At 45.3% G+C, this 27,853-nt stretch overlaps 1 protein-coding gene across 3 annotated transcripts in view; it reads right to left on the bottom strand.

The window, feature by feature from the left end:
- MDGA2 (MAM domain containing glycosylphosphatidylinositol anchor 2) overlaps positions 1-27,853 on the bottom strand; it is a 366,795-nt gene that overhangs the window by 216,923 nt on the left and 122,019 nt on the right. For all 3 annotated transcript variants that reach the window (XM_074583599.1, XM_074583600.1, XM_074583601.1), the window contains exon 2: positions 26,430-26,569. In XM_074583599.1, coding sequence (XP_074439700.1) covers positions 26,430-26,569 — 140 coding nt within the window. The remainder of the gene's footprint in view (positions 1-26,429; positions 26,570-27,853) is intronic.

Raw genomic sequence — 27,853 nt, 5'->3', positions numbered from 1 at the left:
TTATCAGCGTTTGCTACTCCTAAGCTGCTCCTCTGTTTGGAAGCTCCCAGTTCCTAGTGCAGAAGTAGCACCACGAGCTCCGCACGTCCACTCAGACAGCATGGATAACATGGGAAGTAAATAAATTCTCTTCTGCAGAGAAGGCAAAGCCATTCTTGCTTGTAATGGAAAGTTTTAATTAAAAAGTTATGTCCACACATCATGGCAGACACATATTGGACTAATAAATGTTAACCCATTATGCAGATATGGACTCGCTGGCTTCTTAGGATGCAGTTTGCCAAAGTACTCTCTGTTACTCCAATGCATTCTTGGGAATCCCACCCATGTATGTCATTGCTCTGCCATATGGTTATGGTCTTTATTTATAAAATCCTTCTGTTCTTTCTCTTTTTTTCCTTTTCTTTTTTTTTTCCTTGCCAAACATGCGGAAGAAATGATTTATGAACAATTCAATTAGAAATTATTCAACTCTTAAAAATTAGTAAGTTATGACCCATCCAGCCATATCATGACCTATGTACTTGTCTGATTTGTATATGCCCATAAGTTCTCTAACCATCAATATATTTGACAGTATTTTATTGGCTTAAGCAGATGCCCTGAGACACAGAGTCGTATTTCACCCTGCAGCTTCAGTTTTCTCAGCGAGCTTTCCTGCAACTTGAGTAGGAGTCAGACTTTACATTTTTTTAGACTAAAAATGCAGATTTTAAAAGAAACAAAACCTCTCAGAATATTTTGCCTAACTTTTCTCAGCATAAACAAAAGTACTCGTGCCCAAAAAAGAAAGCAGCAGAATAAGAAAAATATTTAATTTTGATGCTATAAAAATGAAACACTTCTGTTTTAAATACTGTCTTTCTAAAAGATAATAAACATTAAAATATCTTTACTGTGAATACAAACCATTTTGCTTGGTTGAAAACAATAACCACTACCCAAAAAAAAAAAACCACCAAAAAACCCCAAATAAACAAAACCCAACCATTTTGCAATATAAATTTGTCTTTCTTCCATGGAGATAGTTGGTGGAAAATGAGGTTTTGACAATCTCTTTCTTACAGCATGACAGTGAAATCTGCCTAACGCAGCAACTGCAAGTAAATACGTTCCTTAAAATACACCCAGTGCCGGCGCTGGGGTTGGTCCTGCATCCCGCTGCCGCTGATTGCAGCCACTGCCCTCTGACACCGCTAAGAAAACAAGGATGAGAACCTCCTGATCACTGTTATAATCCCCAAATCCCTGCCTCAGATTAAACTCCTCCTTTGTATGCAAACAGCCCTAAAAAAAAAAAAAAAAAAAAAAAAAAAAAGAGGCCTTTGCACAACTTCACTGGGATGGGCTGGAACATTTCTTCATGCCGAAAGACGTCAAAGGCTTTGGGAAAAGCCATCTTAAGCATACCCACCACCCCTCCTCCCCCCAAAAAAGGGACAACAATGCCTTCAATTTGTTTTTCCACATGATTATTTTTGTTCTCAGGGAAGCAATGGCTGGGGCAGCAGTTACTGAAGGCAAGAAGCACTCGCTGCCTTCATGATAAACATAAAGGACATGCTGCATGAAAGGCCCTTTTTGGTCCAAGAAATAGAAAGTGGCTGCTGCTCCCTTAATTAAGGAAACTATCTGAAGCAGTTTTGAGCAGCTGCATCTCCCCTGACCTCGTCCTTCTATTCAGAGGGGATAGGACCACACCACAGGCCTCAGGGCCCTGTGAAATACACTCAAGCTCATTTTACAGAATCACACAGAATTTTACAGAGGCCAGACTTGGGCCTAGCCACAGCCTTGGAGCCAGAGCCTCCATATGCTGCTGTCAAACAATGAACGAATCCCAAAATACTCTAAAAACACCAAAAGAAAGAGGGGAAAAAAAAAAAGGCCCAAAACAACACAAAAACCCCAGGAGAGCACAACGGATCCAAGTTTTCATTGCCTAACACCAGGGGAGACCATTCATACCTATATGCAATAAACCAAGTGGAACATACTTTGACCCAAAATAGCCTTTTTTTCCCCACCAAGCTCCCCTTCCCTTCCTGCAATAAGTCGTGGAGCCAAATGAGTGTCAGGCAGTTGTAAACCACCACTGCAGGACTGGCAGGGTCGGGTTTTGCACCTGACTTACACAGGGACAGGTTCCCAGCAGAGAGCAAGTTGTTCGACGCCAAGGCTTCTGTACAAAACTGCTCAACATCTTCAGCACAGAGACCATCACCAGGTGACTCCATCAGCTCCTTGTCTGAACGGGCGTCCTCTCACTTGTATGTGCAAAAACACCTGGCTGGGCTTTTTGATGACTCAGGGGGCAGTCAAATCAAATGTACACCTCCAAGGGTTTCTAAATATCCTTCCCCTGGTCACCTAAACCAAATTACATCTATTCCTGCACCATGCCCTCCAGACAGGAGATACAGCACTCGTCTGAAACACCACCGCTCTGCACAACACTTAGTTTTACACTGACACATTTACCGTACGAAGTCTCCCACGTGTTCACCAGGTCATCCCCGCCATACATGAAAAGAAAGCATTCAGACGTCTAAATTACACCATTAGCCACCCCTATAGCTAAATAAAACGTGGAGGGGATGATGTTGCATTTTGATTATTAGTAAACCAGAGGCGGCGAGACGCAGCGCACCCAATGAGACAGAGGGTACAAAATCTCTGTCGTTACTGGAATGGATATTGCTACAGGCCATCAATATGCAACAATGGTATGAAAAATTCTCTTCCTATTTATTTCATACAATAATGTCTGAAATGCTGGACTTGAAAATGGCTTCAGGTGAAAGTTCATTGTTCGAAAATTCTTATGTGGAATATCAAGAGCGGCAAAGCAGCCGACCCAAAGCAAGTCCTGCTTACTGTCCAAAACGATGATCCTCTGTCTTGGACAGAGCTAGGAAAGCTGTTATCAGCGCAAAACAAATGCAGAACTGCAGAGTATTTGGTTTCCAAATGTATTTCTTCAAGCTTGCAGTAGCCAAGACGCAATCACCTTGGAAGACTGGGTTTCATTGCACCCAGACTGCTCAAACTTCACAGAAACACAAGGGAGAAAACGGAGCGCAGTCCCCAGGCCAGGGAAGCAACTGATGCCGTTGCCTTTATGGGACAACTCGTGTGCTTATGTTTACACACGTACTAATGCTTCAGTAGGCTGGCATGCAAAAGCACAATTTTTTACTCATTTAGCTAAAAGCAGTCTGTGACGGTAACTGTTAACATGCAGGACGTGATCAGTTCTGATTCAGTGCCAGAGATCACAGAGAAATTGTTATTTTCCAGCTTGATTGCTATAACACATAGAAAAAAAAAAAGACTTCCTTTTATTCTTTAATAGAGGAAAAATTGTGGTTATTAATGACAGAGAAAATCAGCATTAAAACTACAAAGTTACAAGCAATCAAGTCCTATCAGAGCAAGTTGGGTGCTTTGTTCATAGTTCACTTTAGCCCAAAACATACTAGCCATAGCAACACTGTGGCTGGAGTTTGCGGATGAAGGCTGTAGAATTGTGACTCTAAAATGGTAAACTGTAATAAATGAAGGGGTCAAGAAGAGTGACTGGAGACCTCAACATCTGATGATGTGAGAAAAAGTATATCTAAGCTGAATATTCCCTCATCTCTCAACTTCCTGCACTTCTGCAAGACAGATGACTCCTGTTTTATACCTAAAACCAGGTTATGTAGGAGTTACCCAAGCCCCACCAGTGGAGCTTAGCATCCCAAAGCCAGGAGTTTTGTATGAATTGACATTCTGTGCACACAAATGACACATCTCCTGGGTACACTGGGCAAAATGCAGCTTTTCTCCCAACATCACAGCAACGCCAACTCCTCATTGCATCAGGAAACTTTTATGGCGATCATGTGAAACATGATCCTACCCTCCCACCACCTCAGGCCATGTCACACACAGGGTAACGGTCGATGACATTACTGCCACTAAAGAAAACAGCAGGCTTGAATTCCACTTTCAAGTCTGAAGACAGAAACCAGGCTAATATGTAGCAATGGGATATAAACACACTTCCTAAGCAGTCCACGTTTGTTTTATCTACTATTAGCACTAATAGGAATCTCCCAGATGTGAACAAACAGAACAGCCACCCAAGATAAGACTAAAGCTGGCAACAAATCCAAGTTCTACACTGGCCACAAATTTCCTACTATTTGATTGATTTATTTACTCTAAATGCTGCAAAGGCATTTGTGGAGCTTCACCACACCGTGGCTCAGCACCCAGGAGCTGATGGAGCAGAGCCCATCTCAGACGTGTCACCTGGCAGCAGACACAGGGGTGGGGTAGTCCAGACCTGCCTGGGGGACTAAGGTAAGGAAAGGATGAACTTTCGGTAAAGACATGCCCCAAACAAAGAATACACCTTTTCTTTTGTTGTTGTCTTGGTCTTTCAAATTATTTCTCCATTTGACTTTCAGAGAGGTTTTCCTCCATGAAAATTACATTTTCAAACACAATTTCTCCAGAGCTACAATTTCAAGGCAGCAAAGCTTATTTCACCCTTCTTAAATTTAAAAGGCTCGTGTCTCAGTTTTTCCACCCAGACCTGTGCCTGCTGTCATCAAAACTCTTGAAAATTAAGCACCACACGGGTCTAAGACATCTGAACACCAAGAACTAAGAATTTGGCTTTGAAATTGCAGAGGAAGGACTTCTTATGCTCAAAGGCTGAAAACCTAAAGATTAACTGGATGTAAGTGAAGAAATCTAAAGTGATCACTAAATAACTTAAGAGGAAATTAATGAGTGGATCCTGAAGACAATAATATCGCAATCATTAGGTAAATCGGTAAAATGACCCTGTTTTAGATCCTTCCTATAGCATCTTGCTTAGTTGAATCAGCCTGCATTTCTTTATAAAAAGGTTGTGTCTGGGGAAACATCTATACATACTTTCTCAAAACATCTTTGAGTAACCTGCTAAATGATTAATTGCAGCAATTTATCCTAGTTTGATTATAATGTTTTTCCTTATGACTTTAAGATGTCTCACTGCTTCAAAAAAATTAGCACTTTTATACTGAATAATCAATATACATTTTACTATAAATATCTCACTGAAGGATGGAGGTTTTTTTCATTCTGCATGGCAGGAAAATACCTTCTCTAGCGTTAACTGGGAAGGGCTGAGCTCACTGAATTTCACAGAGCCCGGTTTCTAGTGAAGTCCTATCATTTTAAAATTGTTAATAGCTCCAGGATTTACAAAGGTCTTGCATGTTTACGCCCTCCCGATGGGAAATTATTTACTGTCCATCAACTAAATTATTCAATGAGTTTCATGAAATGACCCAAACATCTCTGAATGCTGTATTTTTATTATTCTCTCAGCTTTTTTATTCAGCAGCCTGAATCTGCTTCAAAATGAAACACAACTTTTCACCTTTATAATAATGAACATAATCTACAGGCAGACACAGCACCATTTGAATTCCTAGTTATTAATTTTTATGGTGGCCTTCCTAATGTTGGTATACCATGTTAAATCACCAGAGCCATAAACACATTCTTATAACTTAAATGCCTGGAAATTCATTCACTATTGCTTTTAAACCATTTAAAAACTAATAAATACAAAACATTTTGTAACTTGTAGCTACTGCCACGAGCACAGAGCTAATCTTGGTGATGAGACCATCAGAGAACTCTGTGAAATTCGCATCCAGACTCTTATTTCCCCTGTGGGCCAATCTAAATATAGGATGTTTTTTCCACCAGTGACAGTATAGGTTTCTATTATTGCCATATAGGTATAGTAAAATGATCTAAAATCTTTACAGTTTGCAAAAAGAAAGGCTGGTATAATCAAACTCACATGAGTTACAAGAGAATTACTACGATACGGGAGCTGATAACCTGGAGGCCAGTCACCAGAAGAGCAGTAAAGAAGAGAACTGGGTCCATGGATGAGGTATTTTCAGTGATGCTCTGCAGAGGTTACCTCTGAGGATGTCTCAGAAGCTGTAATGGGTAAAAAGGACTGGGAACAGGGAGGTGGTACCAGAGCTAAGCATGTGCTCCATGCCAGTCCCACCACTGCTTGGAACTACCAGTGAACCAAAAAGTTGAGATACATTTTTTTTTTTTCTTTTTTTTTTTTGCCCTTGGAATAAAGTCTAAGACGACAGTTGTACTCAGAGGGTTACACCCCAGGAAGATGTTGAAGAACTGGCAAGAGTATAGAGAAAAGCCACAGTTCTCATTAAAGTAATAGAAACATGCTCAAGAGCGCAAGTGATAAGCTCAGCAAATTTGCAGTATCAAATGAAAAATCGGGGAAAAGCAATCAACATCTTTAAAACATACATGAGGGACTGAAATTCGATCGCAGATCAATTTTCAACATAAGAGGCAAAGTTAAGGCAGTAATAAAATGGATTAGAAATCGCTTTCCATTTCCTCAGCTTAAGATGTATATGCAAAACATCTTCTACCCAAGACATTTCACTAAATTAAAGTCAGCAGTGCCAAAGGGCTTTACCGGGAGTGCTGGGGAATGACACGAAATCTCCTCTTTGTGCTCACCACCAGGAACTAGCTCTACAGCCCAAACCACCACCTGGTACTGGATCACCATCAGCCAGCACTTCTCCACAAACGCAACCAATGCACTGTCCTCACAGCGTCCAAAAACACAACCTTACCCTATATAACTCTTAGGAGCCCAGTTTTGCAAGCAAAGTGCCTTCAAAGTCTTTCCTGCGCAACCTTTCAGAGCCAAGTTTTACCCAAATTCGGTATGGGTGCACAGCCAGCCCCAGAGCGGTACCAACTCCACCTCCTGGTGCCCAGAGGTGATGTCTTCATCCAGTTTGGGGACGGGGATGTGGGACGGCATTAGAGGAGGAGAGAGGCCTGAGGAGCTGTGGTTCAACAACAGCACAAGCAGCAGTGGGAAACCAGAAGCCACCAGCTCCCCCGTTCCCAGAACTACTCGTCTCCCTCAAGAGCCAAAAAGGCATAAAAATGTGTTTCTACCATTAAACTCGAAAGACTGGAGTCTAAACAGAGAGAGGAAAAAGTGGCTGCCAAACAGGATTTTTCTACTTTGAAGTCACTCTTTATAATAGAATCGTGTTTCAAAGTGACAAAGCCGTCTTGGAATCCGGACGGTTTAAAATTGATGCTTTTTTTTTTTCTTTTATAACAATCTTTCACATATTACTTCTGTCTCTCGTTCTCTCCATTTCTACCCATTTCGTTCCCCTGCAAGACCCCTGGGAGAAACCGAGTATTCAAGAGAAACAGCTTTACAGAGCACACCCAAAATGCTGTCACAGACTTACAAGTAAACTGGTAAAGACTGAAGAAAAACGTGTCTCTTCTGGTCTTTCAGTATTACGAATCTTGACTACTTCCTACAACAACCATTAGGGGAGATATTTTTGGGCAGACCCAAAACTGACTGACAAGTGTCACAAATAAATGTATCTGTAAAAGAGAAAACAAAAGCAGCAGTCGCTGACACCAGCGCGGCTGCATGTGTGGCCAAAACACAATTGCAACAGAAAGCTATTTCTCTGCAGATGGCAAATGCTACGAGGCAGAGACCTACATACTTTTAGTGTGAGCCACCAATAGAAAGAGAAATGCCTTTGTTTTCCTTCTGCATGAAAACTAAGAAAACAACTTTGTTTCCAGAACTTGCTTGTACCTCCCAAGGGCTGAGATTTCATGGATCCTTAATTCTTCGTGCCCGCAGGAGCACGCGAGGCCCTGCCTTCCCTCCTCCCGTGGAGCTCAAGGCTGCAGAGATGCCACCACTCGCACCCCGCACTCCGACAGGAACCCAGGCACGTTTCCAACCCACCTCTGCTTGAACAAATTAAATCCACTTAACTGAACATCATAAAACGCTGGGTTTAAATGGCTCTTTTTCCACTACATTGTCTTCTGCAAATAGCACCAAGGTTATTGATTTCCTGCGATGCAATATCAGTCTGTTTACTTAAACTAGCTCCCATTTTAAAAACTTCATAAAACGTAATCCGGAAAAAACCATGCTGTACTTCAAACACCACTGATAGCGGACGTGTTGCATGAAGAGACTCAGAAAAATCCCGTCTAAAAATTGGAAGCTGATGACCACCGGGCTCTGCCTTTACATTCGCATTGGGCCTTATCAGCATTTCCTACAGCAGACCTTGCGTTGCATCCCTCTGAGACTGAAGACGCACACCTGCCTTATTTCCAGACATCTTTCTGAATTAAACCCTAAATCTCAGTGATCCAGTAACATTAGCTGTGCTTTATCTTCCTTCCACAGCAGCCAACACTCACAGATGCCGAATTACACCTTACAATTTCATTGAGCTAAAAATGAGAGTGGCATCCTGAGATTTGACTTGTTCTAGCTGTGATGACAAAGAAAGGAGATGACATTTTATTTCGCTTGAGAGGTGGGAGAATAGGGAAGGGGAGGTAGCAGGGAGGAAAGGGAAAAGAGAAGAGATCTTGACAAGAGAGAGTTGGCAGCTCAGCTGACAAGGCAGCTTGGTAGGAAACGCGATCAACAGAACTTAAGACCAGAAAAGATCAGCAGCTGCTGAGCACAAGTCACAGATTCTGCATCAAGCCCACAACTTCTTGTAAAATAAAGAATCGGAGGCATTAACTGAAATTATCAAACAGCAAGGTTTGTTTGGTTGGGTTTTTTTGTTGTTTTTTTTTTTTTCTTTCAAAATACAACATATAATTGTGTTGTGTAGTTAATAGTCACAAATTATTAACCAACATGATCACATGAAGCTCAGGGCTCTAAACTGATTCCAAAAGAGAGAATAGTCATTCATGGGAATTAAATCTATCCATACCATGACCTTTTGATCCAAATTCCTTTTGAATTCCAAAACACCCGACAGCCAGACGCTGGAAGATTGAGCACGTTGTACCTATACATGCCAGGTACTGGACAGGAGATGGGACAAGGGACATCTGGACTCAGTCAGGATGGAAGTTCCTCAGTTTCTGCTTGAAAGTGCCAGTGAGACCAAATAACACCTCTGTGTTCATGTTTCTGCCCCCCCCCCCTTTTTTTTTTTCTTTGCTTCAGAGAATGCAGAAGTGGCAAAGTCTCCTTCAGACAGTGCGAAAGTCTAAAACAATATTAGCCAACGCTGGAAAAGGACTGAGTCTCTTCTGCCCTGTACCAGGCACAGTTCAGAAGGGTTCTGGCAAGACCTTTGTTCAGGGAAAAGAAATTGAGCATGTGTTTGGATCCTACTAACTTTGAGATTTTAGCTTATTTCCAATTCGGAACCCAACGAGAAGAAAATTTATGAAAAATGCAGTAATCGCAAATAGCATCATTCAGGTGTTGTTGAGCTTTCCTGGCACACCTTTAAATGACTCCCACGAGTGCCAAGGAAAGGGATCTGGGAACAGTTCCCACATATCAAGAGAACTGCAAATAGACATTAAGGGAAGAAAAAAAAAAAAAGAAAAATAGAAGAACCTGGTTCAGCTTGCAGCTAGAAACAAAAGGACAGGATTATGGGAGAAGACTTGTAGAGTGAAGACTAAGGAAATCATCACAATATTAAGCGACAATGACCTGAGATTATTTCCAAATGGAAATGAAGAAAACTTCAAATCAGGCAATGTGTAAAACTTGAAAAGTTGTTAGCGCAGAGAAGAGGGGCTACAGCCACTAATTCAACACAGTAATGATCCATCCCCAAATGCTCTTCTGCACTGCGGAGTTTACTGAGGCTCTGGACATCTCACCACATCTCACACTCCCATTACGTCCCATAAAAAGCCCACATACATCCCAATGAACCACCAAAATCCAGCCTACGGAAGTCAGAAAATCATTGCTAGAGACCAAGACAAACGCAACTACAGCACGGCTTTTTGCTTGAATGTTCGCCTGCCTTTTACAAGGAGACTGCAAAATAGAAGAGGAAGCTGAACTAAGCTTCAGCCCACCAGAAGTCAAACGGCCAGGTCTTCTCCAAAGGCTGGCTGGCTCTTGCAGTCGTCACACTAAAAGGGTTATTTATTTTTTTATTGTGATTTTACTTTCTTTGGCTGTTGTGCAAATTTCCTTGATTTTACAAGAGATTTTTAGTTAATTATGTATTTACCTAGTTAGCATAATTGTCTTCAATTATGTAATTAGTGTTCATATGTGTAATCATTTGAACATGTAATTATGTCTAATTACACCATTAAAACGTGCAAGTCATAAATATCTTTATCATTTTGATTGATAGACATACAGGGAGAGGGAAAAAAAAATCCCACTCGTTATTTTTATCTCCTGGATCCTGAAATCTGCAAGAGTAAGAGGATTCAGCCTATAATGTTGCTATAATTATTTATAAGGACCTATCAAGGCTATACCAAGGTTATATCTTTCAAGCAGAGGTAGAATGAGTCAAACCACTCAAAAATAAGGAGCAAAAAGACACTTAGTGTAGCAAGATTTTTCTGTAAAAAAGCACCAATAAGAATACTCTGGGAAATACTTATTGTTTAGTTTCTAATTATGCGCTTGCTGTTACGAAGAAGAATAACAGCCCACGCAGAAAAAGGTAACACGGAACAAAACACACACAAGTTGTTCCTGCGTGTTCTGATGGAAGATGCTGGTGCACCCTAGAAAGGGCTTTTAAAGCTCCTTGTACTTTTTAGCTCCCTCTAAGACAACCAATAAATATAGCCGTACTTATCAGAAGAGTACCGTTTTTTAGTTCTGCTTAGCTTTATTCCAGCATCTGCGCTGTGCATCCTGTAGTATAGTACCAGAACAAATACCTGGCGCATACCAAATGAATTAGGACAGCGACAGCTGAGTCTTCTTTTTAATTGCTTTTGGCTAAGAAGGCAAACATTTACACACAGATTAAACAGTTAAGTTTATTTACGGTTCAACTCATCTTCGGGTTGAGATTTCTTGCCTTTACACCCAGAACAGTGTTATCAAAAAAAACCCGAAACAAAACAAAGACAAACAAACAAAAAAGCCACGAAAAAAAACCCTAAGCTGACTCCAAAAGCTGTGGGGGGGTGGCGGGGGAAGCCGAACACAACAACTAACATAACAAGAGCTCTTCAGCACCACTCGGGAATATGCCTCAATCACAGAGCATCCTTCAGCAAAAAGCATATGGTTTTTCCAGCCTGATAAGCTCACTCACACTCCTCAGATATCCAGATACAAGCACTCAGGTGGACGGCAGCAAAAATAAACCCAATACTTCCCAAAACGGCCACCCCCAGCTGCTGAAGGAGAGCTCAGGCTACAATATAATTTTTATCTATGAGAACAAGCTGGTAGCGGCACAGAGAATAAAAACACTCAGAAGGATCAAGAGGTATCATTTAACCGTCCGATCAGAAACAACCCCATTTGTTCAAACTCTATCACCGTCAGACCGGTCAGATGGACTAGGTTTTATGAGTAGTATTTCTTTCCTTAAAACGCAAAAGCAACAATCTCTAGAGCCTGCCTTAGTCCTTGAGGGTTTAACTCCTGGTCCTCGGGTACCATCAAGTTATTGCTGTGAAAGCACCGTCTTCAAGACCACATGAAGATACGCAGGAAACAGAACAGTAAGTTCACAGCACATAGAACCACAGTGTGCTACAAAACCATCTTCCCTCTGCCCCGGGAATTTAGCGCGATATAAGAAAAAGGTGCTGAAGAACAATCAAGCCTCTAATGTTCAACCAGTCATGGAAGTGCACGCTGGTGTTAAATGAATCTCCCCTCAAAGTGCATCAGCTCTAGGGAGAAACTCTGGAGTCAAGCACAAAAGGGACCAGCATCAAGTTTGTGGTCATACCGCACCTTCTCAGAGGTATGTTTGGACTTTGGGGTCTAACACATCATTTTTGGAGAACTCCTTAAACGCACAGCAAAACAAACATGGTTTCCAGCCATGAACAATTCTTGCTGCTATGGGAAAATCCACAAGTAGCTCACTGCTCTGAGGTTTTACTCGCAGATGTAGGAGAACGTGTCTTTCACTATGTCCACAGCAACGGGAATGATTCCCTCCATAAAAAGCATCTTCAAGCGTTTCTTTAGGAGGCATCTTTTCACAGACCAGCTACAAGAATGTACTTCTGCTTCAGCCACAGCAGATCTGCATATGCTGCTAGTTTCCCTGGGTTACTAAATTATCTCTTTACTCATCAAATATATTCTTTTTCAGCAAGAGAGACCTCACAGCAACAGACCTCATTCCAAAACCACCCACCTCATTTTTTTTGCTTATGAGACTAGCATGTTCAACAGTCATGGAAAATCCAGCTACTTCTGCAGCATCCCAGAGCCACTTCTCCATCCTTTCAGCCAACGTCCTACCTCTCTTAAGGGCCACCAAAGAAAAGGAAACCAAAAGCTGACAATATACAGACAGGGCACAGTTTGGGGGGAAGGTCCAGGGGAAGACAGATGCAAGGGACAAGAGGACACGTATCCATACCTGTGTCCACACGAGTGTCCAAACTGAAAAATTTTGCTCTTTTCCTTCCATGATGGGAGATTCATGCTCTGTGTTCATTGGAAACTTTCTGGGGGGGATTTCTGGCAGCTTTTAAGCTTCCACAAGGGTCAATGTGAAACCGGTATGCTAAAAATCACCCACCTGGATGTCATTTTCAACTCCACGTGATTCTCTGATAGTCTCATTTCAGTGATTGCCGATGCTTTAGCAAGCCCAGGCTCGATATTCTCAGAGTGTGGCTGAAATACACCCTTCACTTGCCCTGATGTTGCATTTATCTTGATTTAAGCTGACCTCTTTCCCCCACCGCTTCCAAGCCCTTTTTAGAAACCTGCAAACATATTTCTTGTTGAGAGACAGCAGCCACCTGGAACCAGGAAAATCGTCAAGATATGACCGGTCAAATTATTCAGAATAAAACAACCGAGTTTAATTTCTTTACCAGCTTGCAAACAACGTGCCTTTCAACCCAGCTCCCTGCAGGTGATGGGGCGAAGCTTTACATTTCTTTCAGCAGCGTATGCACAAAATATTCAGTGCTGTTTGCAGCGTACAACCGAGTTACCATATCAAAATTATGTCCGTCAAGACAGGATTGCATTTTAGTAGTTACATTTTAATAGTTACAGTCCTGCAGGCACGGACCATCGCGTCCAGCCCAGGGTGGCAGTGAAAGTCCACATCCCAGAGGGTGGATGGGCTGTACCTTCCTCATTGCTGCTGCCCAAACAGTTTCAGGGTCCACGACAGCCTGGAGAAGAGGCTCTATAACTCCCACCCAACAAAGACAACTCCACCAAGCCCCCTTTTACTGATTACAGCTTAACTGTGAGTTTTTAGCATTAGATTGCCACTAGGCAAGAACTTCTGGTCCAAAACAAATTTTGATGGGAACAGTTTCAATTAGCGCGTTTTGTTTTCTCCAGGGTTGCTTTTTGGGAACTCTGAATTCTTACAGCCTTCACCATCAATTCCACAGTCAACAGAAACGGCTGGGTCTCAGCACCTCTGGCCCTCCCTCTTTCCTCACTTATTTCACCACCTCCACCTCTACCTACTCTGCTTCACGGTTCCCAGTGTCATCCTCCCAGCTGAGGCTACCTAAGATTTAGCATCGAGACAATACAAAGAACCATTGAGACAAAAATGTATTTACTGACGGTATCAATAAATGAAGTCCAGAAGCAAGTATGGGCAACTTTTCAAACACCCAGGGTACATCAGGAGACCACTGAGCACTGCAAAAACAACCCAAAAACCCAGTCCATGAGGGTTTGGAGTTGAGCCACTGCTTCACTCCTCTCTCCTCCGAGCTCCAACAAAGCTCCTTCCCAAGCAACGAGGGATCTCCATCAACAGCCACATTACAGAATCACCTTCATTACTTAAAATGCATACCATCTTAATCACTCGGTGTGATTAGTGTAGCCTCCTCTAATGTTTCGGAACAGAATCCTACCTTCACCTTATTAGCGGGCGCAAAGAAAGAATTAACATTTTCTGGCACGCCATCCATTAAAATATAAAAAGCAGCATTTCAGAAAAACAAAACAAAAGACCCACGTGGTGTTCTCTTTGATCAGCTGCAAGTGAAACATAAAAGGCTCCTTTGGAGGTGAAGTGGATGCTACATTTTCTATTTTAATTGATAGGAATTCTTACTAACTGCTGATGCGGCCAAAGAAAGCAATTTGTGGGGAGGAGGGTTACTTAACACTGGAACAGCTGTTTTCCTATTGCATTCTGCGTATCTTTATTACAATAATTGTACTCTTGTTAGGAAAACTGATGATGATTTCATTTGACACCCCTCAGTTCACGGGAAGACTTTACAAATGTTCAGTGAACACCTGATAAAATCCAGCTTGACTCATGACTAAATTAGCCGGCATTTTATGCTGGAAAAACCCTTCAGAAAAGTTTGGCTCGATAAAGCTCACATTTAGCTAAGAAGGGCATGTGTTTCTACCGTTCTTCAGCATTGAAAGAAGTACGTGATTAAAATTTACGTGTCATTTTTGGTGCTGAGGCTACGAACAGTTTATTTGATGTTTTCTCCCTAAAGTACAGCACCTGAATTCTCCCCTCTGCAGAGCACTGCAGATACATTCCATGCTCACTACAACCCTCCCCTGCTCCGTCTGACAAGAGAAATAAGCATTAAATGGCGGGTGGGGGGGGCGGGGGAAGGGTCTCTCAGCACGACCGTTTTGCCCTGATAAGGACAAATGTGCCAGCCATTTAGCCACCCATATATTCTCCCTATTGATCCTCCTCTCGAATTTGAAAATGTTGCTCCTTTCTGCTTTTCCAAAGCATTTCTTCGGGGAACACAGACATCTCATCACACAGGAAGGTGCTGGCCAATATCTCAACAGGGGCCTCATCCATCCCACCTAACTCTTACCATTAGGTTCAGTACGCTTGCTTTGGAAATGGAAAAAAAAAAACAAAACCCAAATCCAACAAGTTAAACGCAAGGCAACAGAAGGCTTCCCCCCACTGCAATATCACTGCTTTCCTGTCTTGACTGTTCCTTCAGTTGTTTATTCAAGCCCCATCATACCACTTAGCACCAGATGATAACTGAAATCAAACAATTCCTTCTTCATAAAAATCACAGAATGGTTTGGGTTGGAAGGGACCTTAAAGATCATCTTGTTCCAAGCCCCCTGCCCTGGGGGACCCTTCCACCAGCCCAGGGTTGCTCCAAGCCCCATCCAGCCTGGCCTTGAACACCTCCAGGGATGGGGCAGCCACAGCTTCTCTGGGCAACCTGGGACAGGGGCTCACCACCCTCACCGCCAAGAATTTCTTCCTAATATCCAGTCGAAATCTTCCCTTCCTTCTTCTGCAATATATATCTGCAATACAAACCCCATCTTCCATACGCTGTGGACAACAGCTGCAACAAAGCAGGTGCAAAATGGGCCAGCCCCGCTAACTCCAGTCAGCTCCGACATGGCTTGCCTGGGTCAGCCCAGGTATCTCTGGGGACTCCATCACTGAGCCTACACTGGAACATCCCCTGCCAGCCACCACCTCCATCCCTGTAGGACAGGCTGTGTGCTCAGGGCCTCGCTGCTCCATCCAAGCTGCCACACATGTGAGTCAGCTCAGCATCCCCGCTGGTCCCCCGCAGCTGAGGGAGAACATTGGTGCCACTTGAACCACCCTCTCAGGCCACCCAAATTCCCTACAGGCAGGTTGCGTGTCCCCAGGGCCACGCGTGCCCTGGAGGAGCAGCAGCCCTGGCTCTGCTCAGGGTGTGCAAGCACCGAGCTCAGGAAGCAGAAGGGATCTCCTAGCAGCCTCTCAGCTGCAAGGGGAGAAGCTACTTGTTGACAGAGTGGCCATCAGCACAGCACTCCACTCCTACAAGTGGAAAGAAAACACAGCAAAACAGAGCCAGGGAGAAAATTTTGGGTCTTCCAAATGCAGATCCTCCCATGCACTGCCTTCCAGGAGAGCCAAGCTATCTGCCACTCTCTTCACAGGCAACCAGCGCACGTCTTAGCCCCTTGATTTCAAATTACATAGTCTGATAGCACTGCATAGGAGAAAGGGTGGCAGAAGGATGTGAGGAGGTGGAATCTGCTACGATTCTGCAGAAGAAAGCCTCAGCGCTCAAGAGGGCATGTTGCATCCCCAAAATAGTCAAGCTCCCAGAGCTTGCTGGGAGCAGAGAGCATACAACCCTCAGACGGTCGGACTATGTGTGCCAACAGCAGCTCCAGCCTCCCCCACCCCTGGAGCTTGGTCGGGGCAGGGGGACAGATGTGGGGACCCCATCACTTGCCAAAGAGCATTGGGCCATGCTGGTGGGGACAGAGAGCACTCCTGCAGCTGCCCCCATTGCCACAGTGAAGCAACTAGATGAGGACTCCAGCATCGCCCTTCCTCCACTCAGCACATTTTGCACCTCAGAACGTGCTATGCGTGACAGGATAACATAACCCGAGGTGGGACAGCATATGGAGGTGACAGACACAGGAAAAAAAAAACAACACCCAGAGCAAAAAAGAAAAACCAGTGCAGGTGAGGTTATACTGACAAACAAGGTCTTTATCATTTGGCCTTTAGAGGAACCAGGAATACAAAATCCCAGCCAGTCCCTGTGCTTTCAGAAGATGCTGCTCCCTCTGACTCCTGTGGTCCAAATGTCACTCCTTGCCTTGGGACAGTCACAGTTATTGTTGCCACCAGCGGGACCCCCCCCAGCACATACTGGAGCTGCCAAGGAAGGTTAGGAGAGGCTACACCCCTCCATAGGCCATGCAGGAGAGCCTCGCTAGTGTACACAAAATGTCACCTATTACCTACAGAGATCAGCAAATGAGTCATTTGTGTCCTGGGGTAAGTGGCCTTAGTACACTCTTACAAGTCTCTTCTCGAGCTGACAGGCAGGTGCAGCACAAGGCTTTGTTAATGTTTGGGCTAATATTTGGAGAACAGATGGGTCCAAAAGGTGACACTGCAGGCCCTCGCCCCGTGGGACACACAGCCAGCCCCAGCAGGTTCAAAAGCAGCTCTGCAGGGCAGGACCTGGAAGTACTAGTGGGCAACAAGCTGCTCAAGAGCCAGCCATGTGCCCTTGTGGCCAAGAAGGCCAATGGTCTCCTGGGGCACATTAAAAAGAGCGTGGCCAGCAGGTGGAGGGAGGTTATCCTCCCCCTCTGCTCTGCCCTGGTGAGGCCGCACCTGGAGTGCTGGGGCCAGTGGTGGGCTCCCCAGGTCAAGAGAGACAAGGAACTACTGGAGAGAGTCCAGCAGAGGCTACAAAGATGATGAGGGACTGGGGCATCGCTCTGCTGAGGACAGGCTGAGAGCCCTAGGGCTGTTCAGCCTGGAGAAGAGCAGGCTGAGAGGGGATCCCATCAATGCTGAGCAATATTTTAACGGGCGGGTGGCAAGAGGATGGGGCCAGACTCTTCTCAGTGGTGCCCAGTGACAGGACAAGGGGCAATGGGCACAGACTGGAACACGGAAAGTTCCATCTCAACATGAGGAAAAACTTCTTTCCTTTGAGGGTGGCAGAGCCCTGGAAGAGGCTGCCCAGAGAGGCTGTGGAGTCTCCTGCTCTGGAGATATTCAAACCCTGCCTGGACATTGTAAGAGATGGACTGTAAATTCCCTGACAAGGGGCAGAAGGCCCTCCAAGCCTTCAATGGAATGCCTCAAACACTCACAAGGAAATAAATAATGCAGGCCTGGCCTTCAAAGAACTGGTAAAGCTAACACTTCTGGCGCCTGGAAGTGTTGGAAAACTGTCTTGTGAAGACAGAATAGTTCTTCCACTCGTGTGATGAGCTTGCTAGTTCTCAGTTCTCAAGGCCATTGTGTCCGATGAGTGACCTTTACTTCATTATCCATGAAATGCATATGAAAGCGCACACCCTGCATATGCCAATGAAGATTATAAAGATCATGCTAAACATGTGTGACTATGACACTCGTCTTTCCACCCAAATCATGCTACACATCACCTGAGAGACGGGAGAAACCTGAGACGAGGCTGTCCTCAACACAGGGGGGTGGACCATTCCAATTCAGCAAACATAAAAGGGGAAAATAAGTGCTCCTAGCGGGGAGCAAAGAAGAAACAAAAGAAGATGATTGTGCCTGGGAAGAGTCTTCCCAAGAAAGACGAAGATCATGCCTGGGAAGATTCCCTGAAAAAAGACGCTGGAATCAGGACTGGTGATCTCTTTATCTCTGTCTTTTTCTCCATCTTTTCCTTTCTCTAACAGTTAGAGTCGTTAAGTAACGACGTTAAGTACCGCTTGCCATAAGTTGTCCTATCCCTGTTGTTCAGTAACACAGTGCATACCTCACCATTTGCCATAATTTGTTATATACCCAACAAGTCCACGATAATAGGTTAAGACCTATACTAACGATTTTGGGAAGCTAATAAATGTTTGTATATGGACCTTGAGATTTATCTCACCTCAGTCCCTGCCGTTGAGAATTTACGAGTCTGAAGTCACTTACCCCCCCCCCCCCCCTCTTTACTGCAAGTGGGACATGGCAGACATGTTCCTGTCCAACCTGCTCTGGGTGACCCTTCTTTGGCAGGGGGTGGGACTAGATGATCTCCAGAGGTCCCTTCCAACCCCTGCGAGCCTGGGATTCTGTCACACAGACCGTGAGCTCAGCTCAGCCACCCACGGAGGACTTGTCACATTGTTCTCCTTCCCAAACAGCAGAGGGCTTTGCAGAATTTTGCTTGAAAATCCAAAGCAACCTCTGGGCAAAATCCTGAAAGCAGTAATTTATGAAAAAAGGGCTGCATTTGCCCACCCACCGTTAGCCTCACCTGAGCATGGATGTGGCATTTTAAAAACTTAATCAAGGAAAATTAGTTTCTATGGCAACTAATGGCGCACTTAATAGATCAAGTGATGAGTGCTGTGTGTAAGAATGCTGCAAATTATGAACAGCAGTGATATATCAAATGCTACACAATCACCGCACAGATAAGTATGTGCAACAATGTGTTGGGGTGCTCAGAGCTTTCTGGATAACTAAGCGTGAGGCTAAGTTTTGGGGAACAACCATGTGCAAGTGTTTGTAATTCTCTTTTCAATAATTACTGTAGCCTTCCATTATTCTCCCCAAAGGCCTCACTGATACTGATTAACCCTCAACAAGCTTTGAACAAAGTTTCAAATGGAAGTGCAGCTACCTCTTTGAGTATGTGAGTTTCCCTTTCTCCACCTGTCTGTTACTTTAGGGAGAACTTTGCGACACGTGGTGGGAAGCCAGTGAGTAATCTGGAGTAAAGCCAGAGTAAACCTGAAGACACACATTCAAAGAGAAGCCCCTATAGAGCAGAGTCATTTCAACGCGACTTGGAGCAGATCACACAGAGGCACACGCAAGTCATCAGCCTGCTACTGAACTACACCAATTGATCGAAAAGTTAAAAGCAATGCCTGGAAAGACAAAAAGGCATAAACGTGCGCTTTGGTGAAGCGCGCAGGAGTGCTGACATGAAAGAGGGGAAAAAAAAAAAAGAAAACATTCATTCCTCCTCTCAGACACCCACCACGGGCAGCCTCAGGTGACGCAGGGCGCCATGGCGAGACTAAGCAGGCAGCAGAGCAGCCTGGCACCGCGGCGTGCGCACCCACACCAGCCCCACCAGCTTTGTTTCTTTAAAGCCACGAGCATACCCTCAGCAGAGGAAGCCCGTAAGCAGCACTTTCTCTTTGCCTTTTCCAATCCGCAAAGGAAGGAGGAGAAAATACAGGTCCCACCTAGTTTGGGCTGAGTCCCCATTGCTGCAATCCTCCTGCTACAGGCCCTCGTGCCCATGGGGAAGGAGGACAAAATAACAGCAAACCACCACACACAGATGGCAGAAGACTGGGCTAGCCCAGGGCAAGCCAACGGCACTCTCACACAGAAAGGCACACTTGCTCCTGGGGTCTCACCCCTGCCCTTTTCCCCAGGAAGAGTTTTTGGATCTACAAGCACTTCCTTGCACACGTTAACGTGCACACAAGTGCATACTTACATGTAGATGTGCCCTGGACACAAAACTTGGATACTCAGGAGCTACCTTGCAAAACCAAGGAGAAGGACACGTCTGCAACCTTCTGAGACACATTGTTTTTCCTCTCTCATCATATCCCAGGGGAACTTGTAATACAGTCAAAAGGAAAACCAGATAGACGCTGTGCTGGTAACAACAGTCCCACAGTGAAGGAGGCTGCAACGGAGCATCAGCAAGGCTTCTTCTCCTTGGGGATGGTCCATGGGACAGTGATGGCCGAGGAGAAAGGTGGTCAGTGCCTGAGGTGCTAGAGCATATAGAGGAGCCTTTGGAGACTCCCTGAAGACCATGTCCACTCACAGCAATGTACAGCAATGGTCTGAGGCTCACTCATAGACACCTCTCTAAGCCAGAGTCACTGCACTCCTTTTAGGCTGACAGAAAGGCCATGACTAGACAAACATGAGACAAAAAGAGCTGATGTCCTCTACAGCCAGGCCGAGGGCTCGGACAGGTCCTGATGAACCTTGCCCAGGCTCAGCTTCTGAAGCTGGCCCATCCTGTAGTGCTGCCATCTTCTCTAGCCCATCACTAGGTCTGACACATGCTTGCCCACCATCTGGCTGAGGCTGTAAGAGGACCCAGAGGAGGAAAGTCCACAGGAGAGCTTCCTCTACAAACCATTAGACACTTGGCTTTCAAACTGCCTCTCAATACTCATGGAGACCTACTGTGAGCTCAGAATCAGGAAAGAAGGTGAATGCAGCTAATTAGCCCCCAAAAGAAGAAAAAAAATTCTTTGTTAAGTAGAGCACATGATTTTAAAGAAAGTTTAATTTTGGAGGTGTAATTAACTGTAGCTCCAAACCCCTAGATATTAAGGTGCTCAATTACCAAACTCAGCTCGCGAATCAGGAAGAGGACTTTCTGCTTTAGCTTTTGCACCCGCTCTTAAATGCCATTCCCAAAACTGAGGGCTTGCAGAAGGTACTTCCACAGGTTTGCTTTAAGGGCACTAAATAAGGCTTGTTACTAACATCAGCCTTATGTGTTGAATGACATTTTTACTGGAGCACTGCTGCCTGGCTCCCATACCTCACTGAGCAGGAACAGCAGCAGACACTCCGTTAATGAACCAGCACAACGTTTGTGAAGACTGAAGCCCAAAATTCACCTTGCATCTCCATGCAATGGGGACCACACCTGTGTTTATGGGTGGAACTGGCAGTCTCTGCTTAGCTGTAATGCCACCACCTCTGGTGGCCAAAGCAATGGCAATTAGCAGAGACACAAGGCAGGAGAACAGCAAGTGCAGAGAACAGTTTGCTCTTGGCATCCCTGCAGAGATGGACCACTTTTCTGCTAAGATCCTAGTCCCTCTCCATGAATTACTGCCGTAGAAGCGTGGCACTTCTACTCCACAATACACCTAGCAGCCTTTATTTCAGGCAAGAATTCATGGGGCCAGGCTCTTTACAGTGGTGCCTGGGGACAGGACAAGAGGTAATGGGCACAAACTTGAGCATAGGAAGTTCCACCTAAACATGAAGAGGGACTTCTTTCCTTTGAGGGTGGCAGAGCCCTGGCACAGGCTGCCCGGTGAGACTGTGGGAGTCTCCAACTCTGGAGACATTCCAAACCCGCCTGGACGCGTTCCTGTGCAACCTGCTCTGGGTGACCCTGCTCTGGCAGGGGGTTGGACGAGATGATCTCCAGAGGTCCCTTCCAACCCTATGATTCTATGAATTCGTAACACTCCCTTTTCCAGTTGCTGCTGAAGTGTAAGGAGCAGCACAGGCCAGCAGTTGGCCAAGACTTGAGTTTATAGCAGAAAATAGGGGATGTACATATATCCCACACCCATAGTTTAAAAAAAAACAAAAACAAACAACAAAGCAGACTATGTCGATTCATTAATCCAAATGATCTGGTAAAACCTTGCAAAAAAAGGCTTCAAGGCAGCAGTAGCGGTGGTACTGCACACTATGTCTTTCAGTGGCCAGCATCACCTGGCAGTCATTACTGTAGCGTGACTTGGTTACTTGCTGTTACCGCCACAGTCGGAGAAATGAACATGATGTAGCCCCAAGAACCAAAAACACAATCACAGAATGGTTTAGGTTGGAAGGGACCTTAAAGGCCACCCAGTGCCACCCCCTGCCCTGGGCAGGGACACCTCCCACCAGCCCAGGTTGCTCCAAGCCCTGTCCAGCCTGGCCTTGAACACCTCCAGGGATGGGGCAGCCACAGCTTCTCTGGGCAACCTGGGCCAGGGGCTCACCACCCTCCGGGTCAAAAATTTCTTCCTGAGATCAATCTAAATCTCCCCTCTTCCAGTCTGAAGCCATTACCCCTCATCCTATCGCTACATGCCCTTGTAAAAAGTCCCTCTCCAGCTTTCTTGTAGGTCCCCCTTCAGATCCTGAACAGCGGCTATGAGGTCTCCCCATCCCACCAGCAGCTCTGGAGATTGAAGACCTTTTTCAAGGCCATGGTCCAAGCCACGCCAGCATCTGCAAAGGCCGCTTGGAAGGAAGGATGCAGGACGGACGGTCTCACCAGCTGACTCACAGCACTTTCACCCCTTCATTTTCCCCTCAGTTAATGCATGTTTTCTGCCCACTCCTGATTTTGGGGGGGATTACAGCGACCACCAATGGCAGATTTTAGAAATGCCTAGTGCAGGATTGCTGACTTCTTACAGCGTTTAGAACAAAAGGAGTTTCCATGTATGCCAATAATAATAGAAAAAGTTTGAGAAGCGCATGCAAGTTGAATAGCATTCTTAGAATAGATACGTAATTACATATTTTATAAACTCACTTCCCAGGGTCTGATAAAATATCATTTTGAAAATAATTTCCATAAAATTTGCAAACCAAATATGATAACCTTCTGTGCGAAAAACAGTAAAAAATTGAAGTAGAGAAAATACTGGCAATTACCACAAAACGTGGATGGAAGTCTCCTGCAGAAAAAATAAAAATAAAAATGTATTTTCACCACTTCTATCTGCAAGGAGAATTGGAAGCATCCTGCCAGACACTTCCCCTCAAACCCATCTCATATTGAAGGCTGTCTGAACATGAGAATCCAACAACAATATATCGTCAAATTATTTTATAATTTCTGCATATGAAAAGGAAGGCTTCAAAATAAATGCCGTATCGCCACTGCCACTTGGTCACAAGAGAAACACACTGCAGACCTCCTCCTAAAGAACCATCCCCATAAAGCAGAATGTATTCAAGAAGCAAAATAAATACAAATTTTACATTATCCATATTTAAAATACCCGAGAATAATTACTGGCAGGTAAGAGTAGTTCTCTGACAGCTGGAAACAGCGAGCGCCAGCTTGATGGTTCCATGCAAGTCTTGATCTCCTGCCTGACCCTGATCGGTACTTTTCCTCAACAGCCCCGTTGACACACAAAAACCTTGGCGACATCCATGGAAGTCTTAGAATCACGGAATGGTTTGGGTTGGAAGGAACCTTAAAGATCACCCAGTGCCACCCCCCTGCCCTGGGCAGGGACACCTCCCACCAGCCCAGGTTGCTCCAAGCCCCGTCCAGCCTGGCCTTGAACACCTCCAGGGATGGGGCAGCCACAGCTTCTCTGGGCAACCTGGGCCTCACAGTCAAGAATTTCTTCCTAATATCTCATCTAAGAGAAACCAAATTTCATGGACAATGAGTCCAAGGAACTGCAGCTCCCACAGTGTTGCATGACAAACTTTAAACATAGCAAAAAAGCTACGGTGTCTTAGTCTTTTTTTTTTTTTTTTTAAACTTTCTGGAGCACTAAATTTGAGTGGAAATTTAATAGGAAGGCGATAAAGAGGTTAATGTTCAAACACAGCGCTGCCAAGCCTCCTGTTTTGCACTGCAGAATCACCCATCTGAGACTACCAAAACTATCCCCCTGCTCTCAGGCAATTAATCTGCAAGAAATATTTCGAGTCTCAGAGAGCTGTAACATGAGAGTGAGCACGAGAGAGCAGACCGAGGTGCTGGCTGACAAAGAAAAAAATCTATAAACAGGTAAAATGAAGAGAAATCAATTTTCCATCCTGAATCCCAGATGAGAAAATAGAGATTTTTATGAAAAAAGCAGCCATGTGGTTGCTTTCTTGATAAGATGTTTTGGTTGAACAGCTTGCTTTTTTTGATTCAGCAGCATCATAAGCTTTGTTACTGCTTGAGACAGCACCTTTCATAGCTGGTCCAAAGCGTTTCCTGACGGATAACAGCCCTGCTTGCTTTGAAGCTGCCTCAAGCCTCCAGGCAGGCAGGTTTGAGAGAGATCTTTGATTTCAGCTGCACCAAAACTCGCAGGCTGCTGGTCAGCTTTGCTGGAGCAGATAGAGGAGATGGTTTTGAGAAAGAAATATTCTCCAAGGAAGCCCTGGAAGTATCAGTCTACATTCATCCTGCTCTTGTCTGCCTGCATGCAAATGTCCCACTTGCCTCCACCCGAACACATGGCCATGCCAAACTGCTGCATCCAGAGCCAGACGCTTTGGATCTCAAAAAGTTGTTAAATAAGCCTGGATTAGAAAAGTTTGGGAAGGCGGAATGAATCCAACAGTACTGACAGGTACTGAGGGACACAGACTTGTTTCAGAGAGGTGGCTGGAGAAGGCAGCCAGCCTGGGGCAGATCCCATCTCCCCCATGTTGAACATCGCCTTATGCCATAACAAATCCCCTAAAAAGCAGCAGTGTGTCCTTAAGGCAGGAGGTGCCCCCTCCATGTTACAGTCAGTACTACATTAAAACATTATTATCGACCTTTGTGAATGAGGTCTGTGTCAAGCCAGACTCTCTCACTTGGCTCTTCCAACGAGGAGCCACCAGCATGTTCCTCGCATCTCCCCTGACCACGTTCCATGAGCCAGCAATGTCAGAGCGAAGAGGACGGCCAGCAATGGGAGAGAACGCAGTAGCAGGGCAATAAATACTTTTCATACACTGTTGAGGTGCCGAATTTTAAGCTTCATAACAGCAGCACTGATTTGAAAACAGCACTGCCCTCACTTGGAGGGGTTACCAAAACATCTAGACACTTGGCCCAGTTTGGGTTTTTTTTCCCTTTTATTTTTTTTAAGGACTTTTTTCGTTCTCCATCACCTGGCAAAAACTAGACAGAGATCTCTTAATTTAAAAGAAAAATGGCTTGGTTGATACATGGCTTTAATGTGTGACTGCAGCTAAGAGAGTGCAACTGTGTGCAGTTAAGGTAGAGTTTTCTAAGACACAGCCCGACCTATGCCTTCACTGGAACAGCACAGGCTAAACTTCAACTTCTTTGTTCTTAACCCTTCTCACTAAATTGGGAACAGCTACGGAATAAAGGACAGAGAATCAGCACATCTCTCCTTCCTAGGAGAGAAGTCTGCAGACTTGAGCTCTCCAGTGCATCCCATTTCCCCAGCGGCCAGCTGCACTTCACAGCTCCCGCGTGTCCCACGCCATTGCAGGAGGGAGGTCTTTAATTCACCAGCTTGCAAAGAAAAATCTGTGCGAGGTATTCTGGTGTTCAAAATCTCATACAAAACTGTGTAATACGTGGTTATCTCAGCTAATACAGATGCACCCTCAGCTCTCGGTACTCTGCAGAGCAAGACGAGGGGACACAGCAGAAGGCAAAGTGGCAGTGACAAAAGAGGGAAGAGAGAGCTGGCTCGGCTCAAAGAGCAAAGGAAAAGATGGAAAGGGAAAAGCAGAGAAGGGAGGGAATAAAGCATTGTGCTTGCACAGGTCTTGAAAGGTCCTGATCTAAAATAACCTGTTAACAGGGTACCATGGGCGAAGTTGGGGGAGCAACAGGGGGACACAGCAGGGCAGCAGGCACAGGCTGGCAAGTCTTTCGGCTTTGAATTTTCTGCTGTAAAATAGAGTTAGGCCTGGAAAAGGGTAGCTTCTTTCTATTTAACTTTTGTTTTCTGCAGGGCTGCAACGCTGTGGTTCTGACATCGTCCAAGACCGAGAAGAGCGAGACTCCCCGAGCTCTCCTGTGCCCCTCTCCAGCTGTTCACTCTGGTGCATCGCGTCTGGTTTCAGCTGTCCCTGTCCCCATATTTGCTTTTCCTTCTATCAACCTCCATGGACCTCAAACACTCACATCAGGACCTCATGCTAAAGTACAATACAGACTCACTGATTTTAATAGCACGTTCCTAGACAGTCATTCAAAAAAAAAAAAGTCATAAACTTTTCTGTTGTTGTTGTTTCTTCTGCAACACCCCAATATCAAACCAATGGCCGGAACAATTCCACCCCCCAACTCAGATCCTGCTGCATTGATGTCCTCTCTACCACCCCACACCAGTCTAGTCCTTCGCAGAAGATGGAACCAACCCGCAGAGGCTCAGAGACAGAGAGGGCAGAGGGAAGGTGCGGTGACCAGCGGGCACGGCGGGGGCTCACCTGTGGCCGAGGATGGCCGGTGACCAGGCAGGTCAGCTCCAGCGTCTCGCCCTCGCGGATGGTGTAGACTCTCTCCGAGTAGCGTTCCTCCTCGATGTTGCAGGCCAGGCCCGAGTGCACGATCCGCACGGTGGGGGGGGCTGCAAGACCCAGAGAGAGAAACCAGGTGAGCATCGTCGCCCGCATTCCCCAGGGCTCGCTCAGACCCACCTCCGGGCATCCTCACCTACCCCTAGAGGGAAGACCCAGGCTGGACCTGAGCATTTTCACCACGGAGAATACTCCTGCACTTACTCAGCAGATGCATCCTCAGCGCCAGAAGAGATTTCCACGGTATTTATTAATACCCAGCAATCCCCCGAACGAAACCGCTGCAAGCTCATTTGCATTCCAGTTATGTTTGTTTCAGTTTCCAAATGAACTCTGCGTTATTGTTCTTTTTTATTATATAGCTTTCTAAATGCATTATCACACTCATTATGCAAATGAGAAGCCTCAATTAAACCATTCAAATTAAGCAGGAGAAACAGTGCAACCGATGCCGCTTCCTTTCAAAGTCGATACCAAAATCCTGTTGCTGTCAGAGGGATCAGGATTTGGACCAGAGGTTTAAGTTCAAGCAGAACCCTTACTTTAATTTCCTCGTCTATGCAACCTGAAATACAGGATGTTACACTGTTTTACATGTTGTACCTGTAGGAAAACTGCGATGTTGCTGCTAATACCGTAAGTACAAATTACAGCTCTGTTTCAGCAAGTCTCCAAAGCGTGCTCCTGGCTCTACGGCTTCCTTTATTTCTGAACCATAAGAAAGTTGAGTTATAGTCTGACTGCCAAATAAAGTAACATAAACTAAACAGCAGAAGAGATAAAAGGTAATTCTGGTGAGTTTTAAAGACCCAGTATTTCACCCACTCTGCTCAACAGCACGCTGCTCCTGTTCAGTAAAAGTGTATACGCCTTAAAATCCTAACCAAAGTCTTAAATCACAACCAGAAAGGAGAACAATTAGAGCTGAGCCCAACAGGACTCGAAGCCGTAGAGCTCCCGGCCCCGTTTCCCATGAGCAAGAGCCCCGTTCCACTGGGAAAGCATCCGTGTGTTCTCCCCACCTCCCTTGCACCAGCAACAACCACCCACCCAGGACCGCAGCTCCCTTTCCAGGCCTCCGTGCCGCACATCACCTCCCTCTCGCACCAGAATACTGGCGGTTTGATCAATTTGCAATTTTTCAGCTAACGCCCACGGGGGACTCCTGGGGCGCATCGCTCTGGCACCCCTGCAGAGCCTCCCCATCGGCTTGCCGTTCCTGGTCCAACCCGCACAGGGCTCCCAGCTGACACAGCCCTTGCAGCATCGAGTGCTGCGCAATGCCTAGACTTGATACAAACCTGTTAATAATCCACATTTCTGACCCTCACTCG

This window comes from Larus michahellis, chromosome 4 (assembly GCF_964199755.1).
Source record: "Larus michahellis chromosome 4, bLarMic1.1, whole genome shotgun sequence".
NCBI lineage: Eukaryota > Metazoa > Chordata > Aves > Charadriiformes > Laridae > Larus > Larus michahellis.
This window is presented reverse-complemented; position numbering and strand designations above follow the sequence as displayed.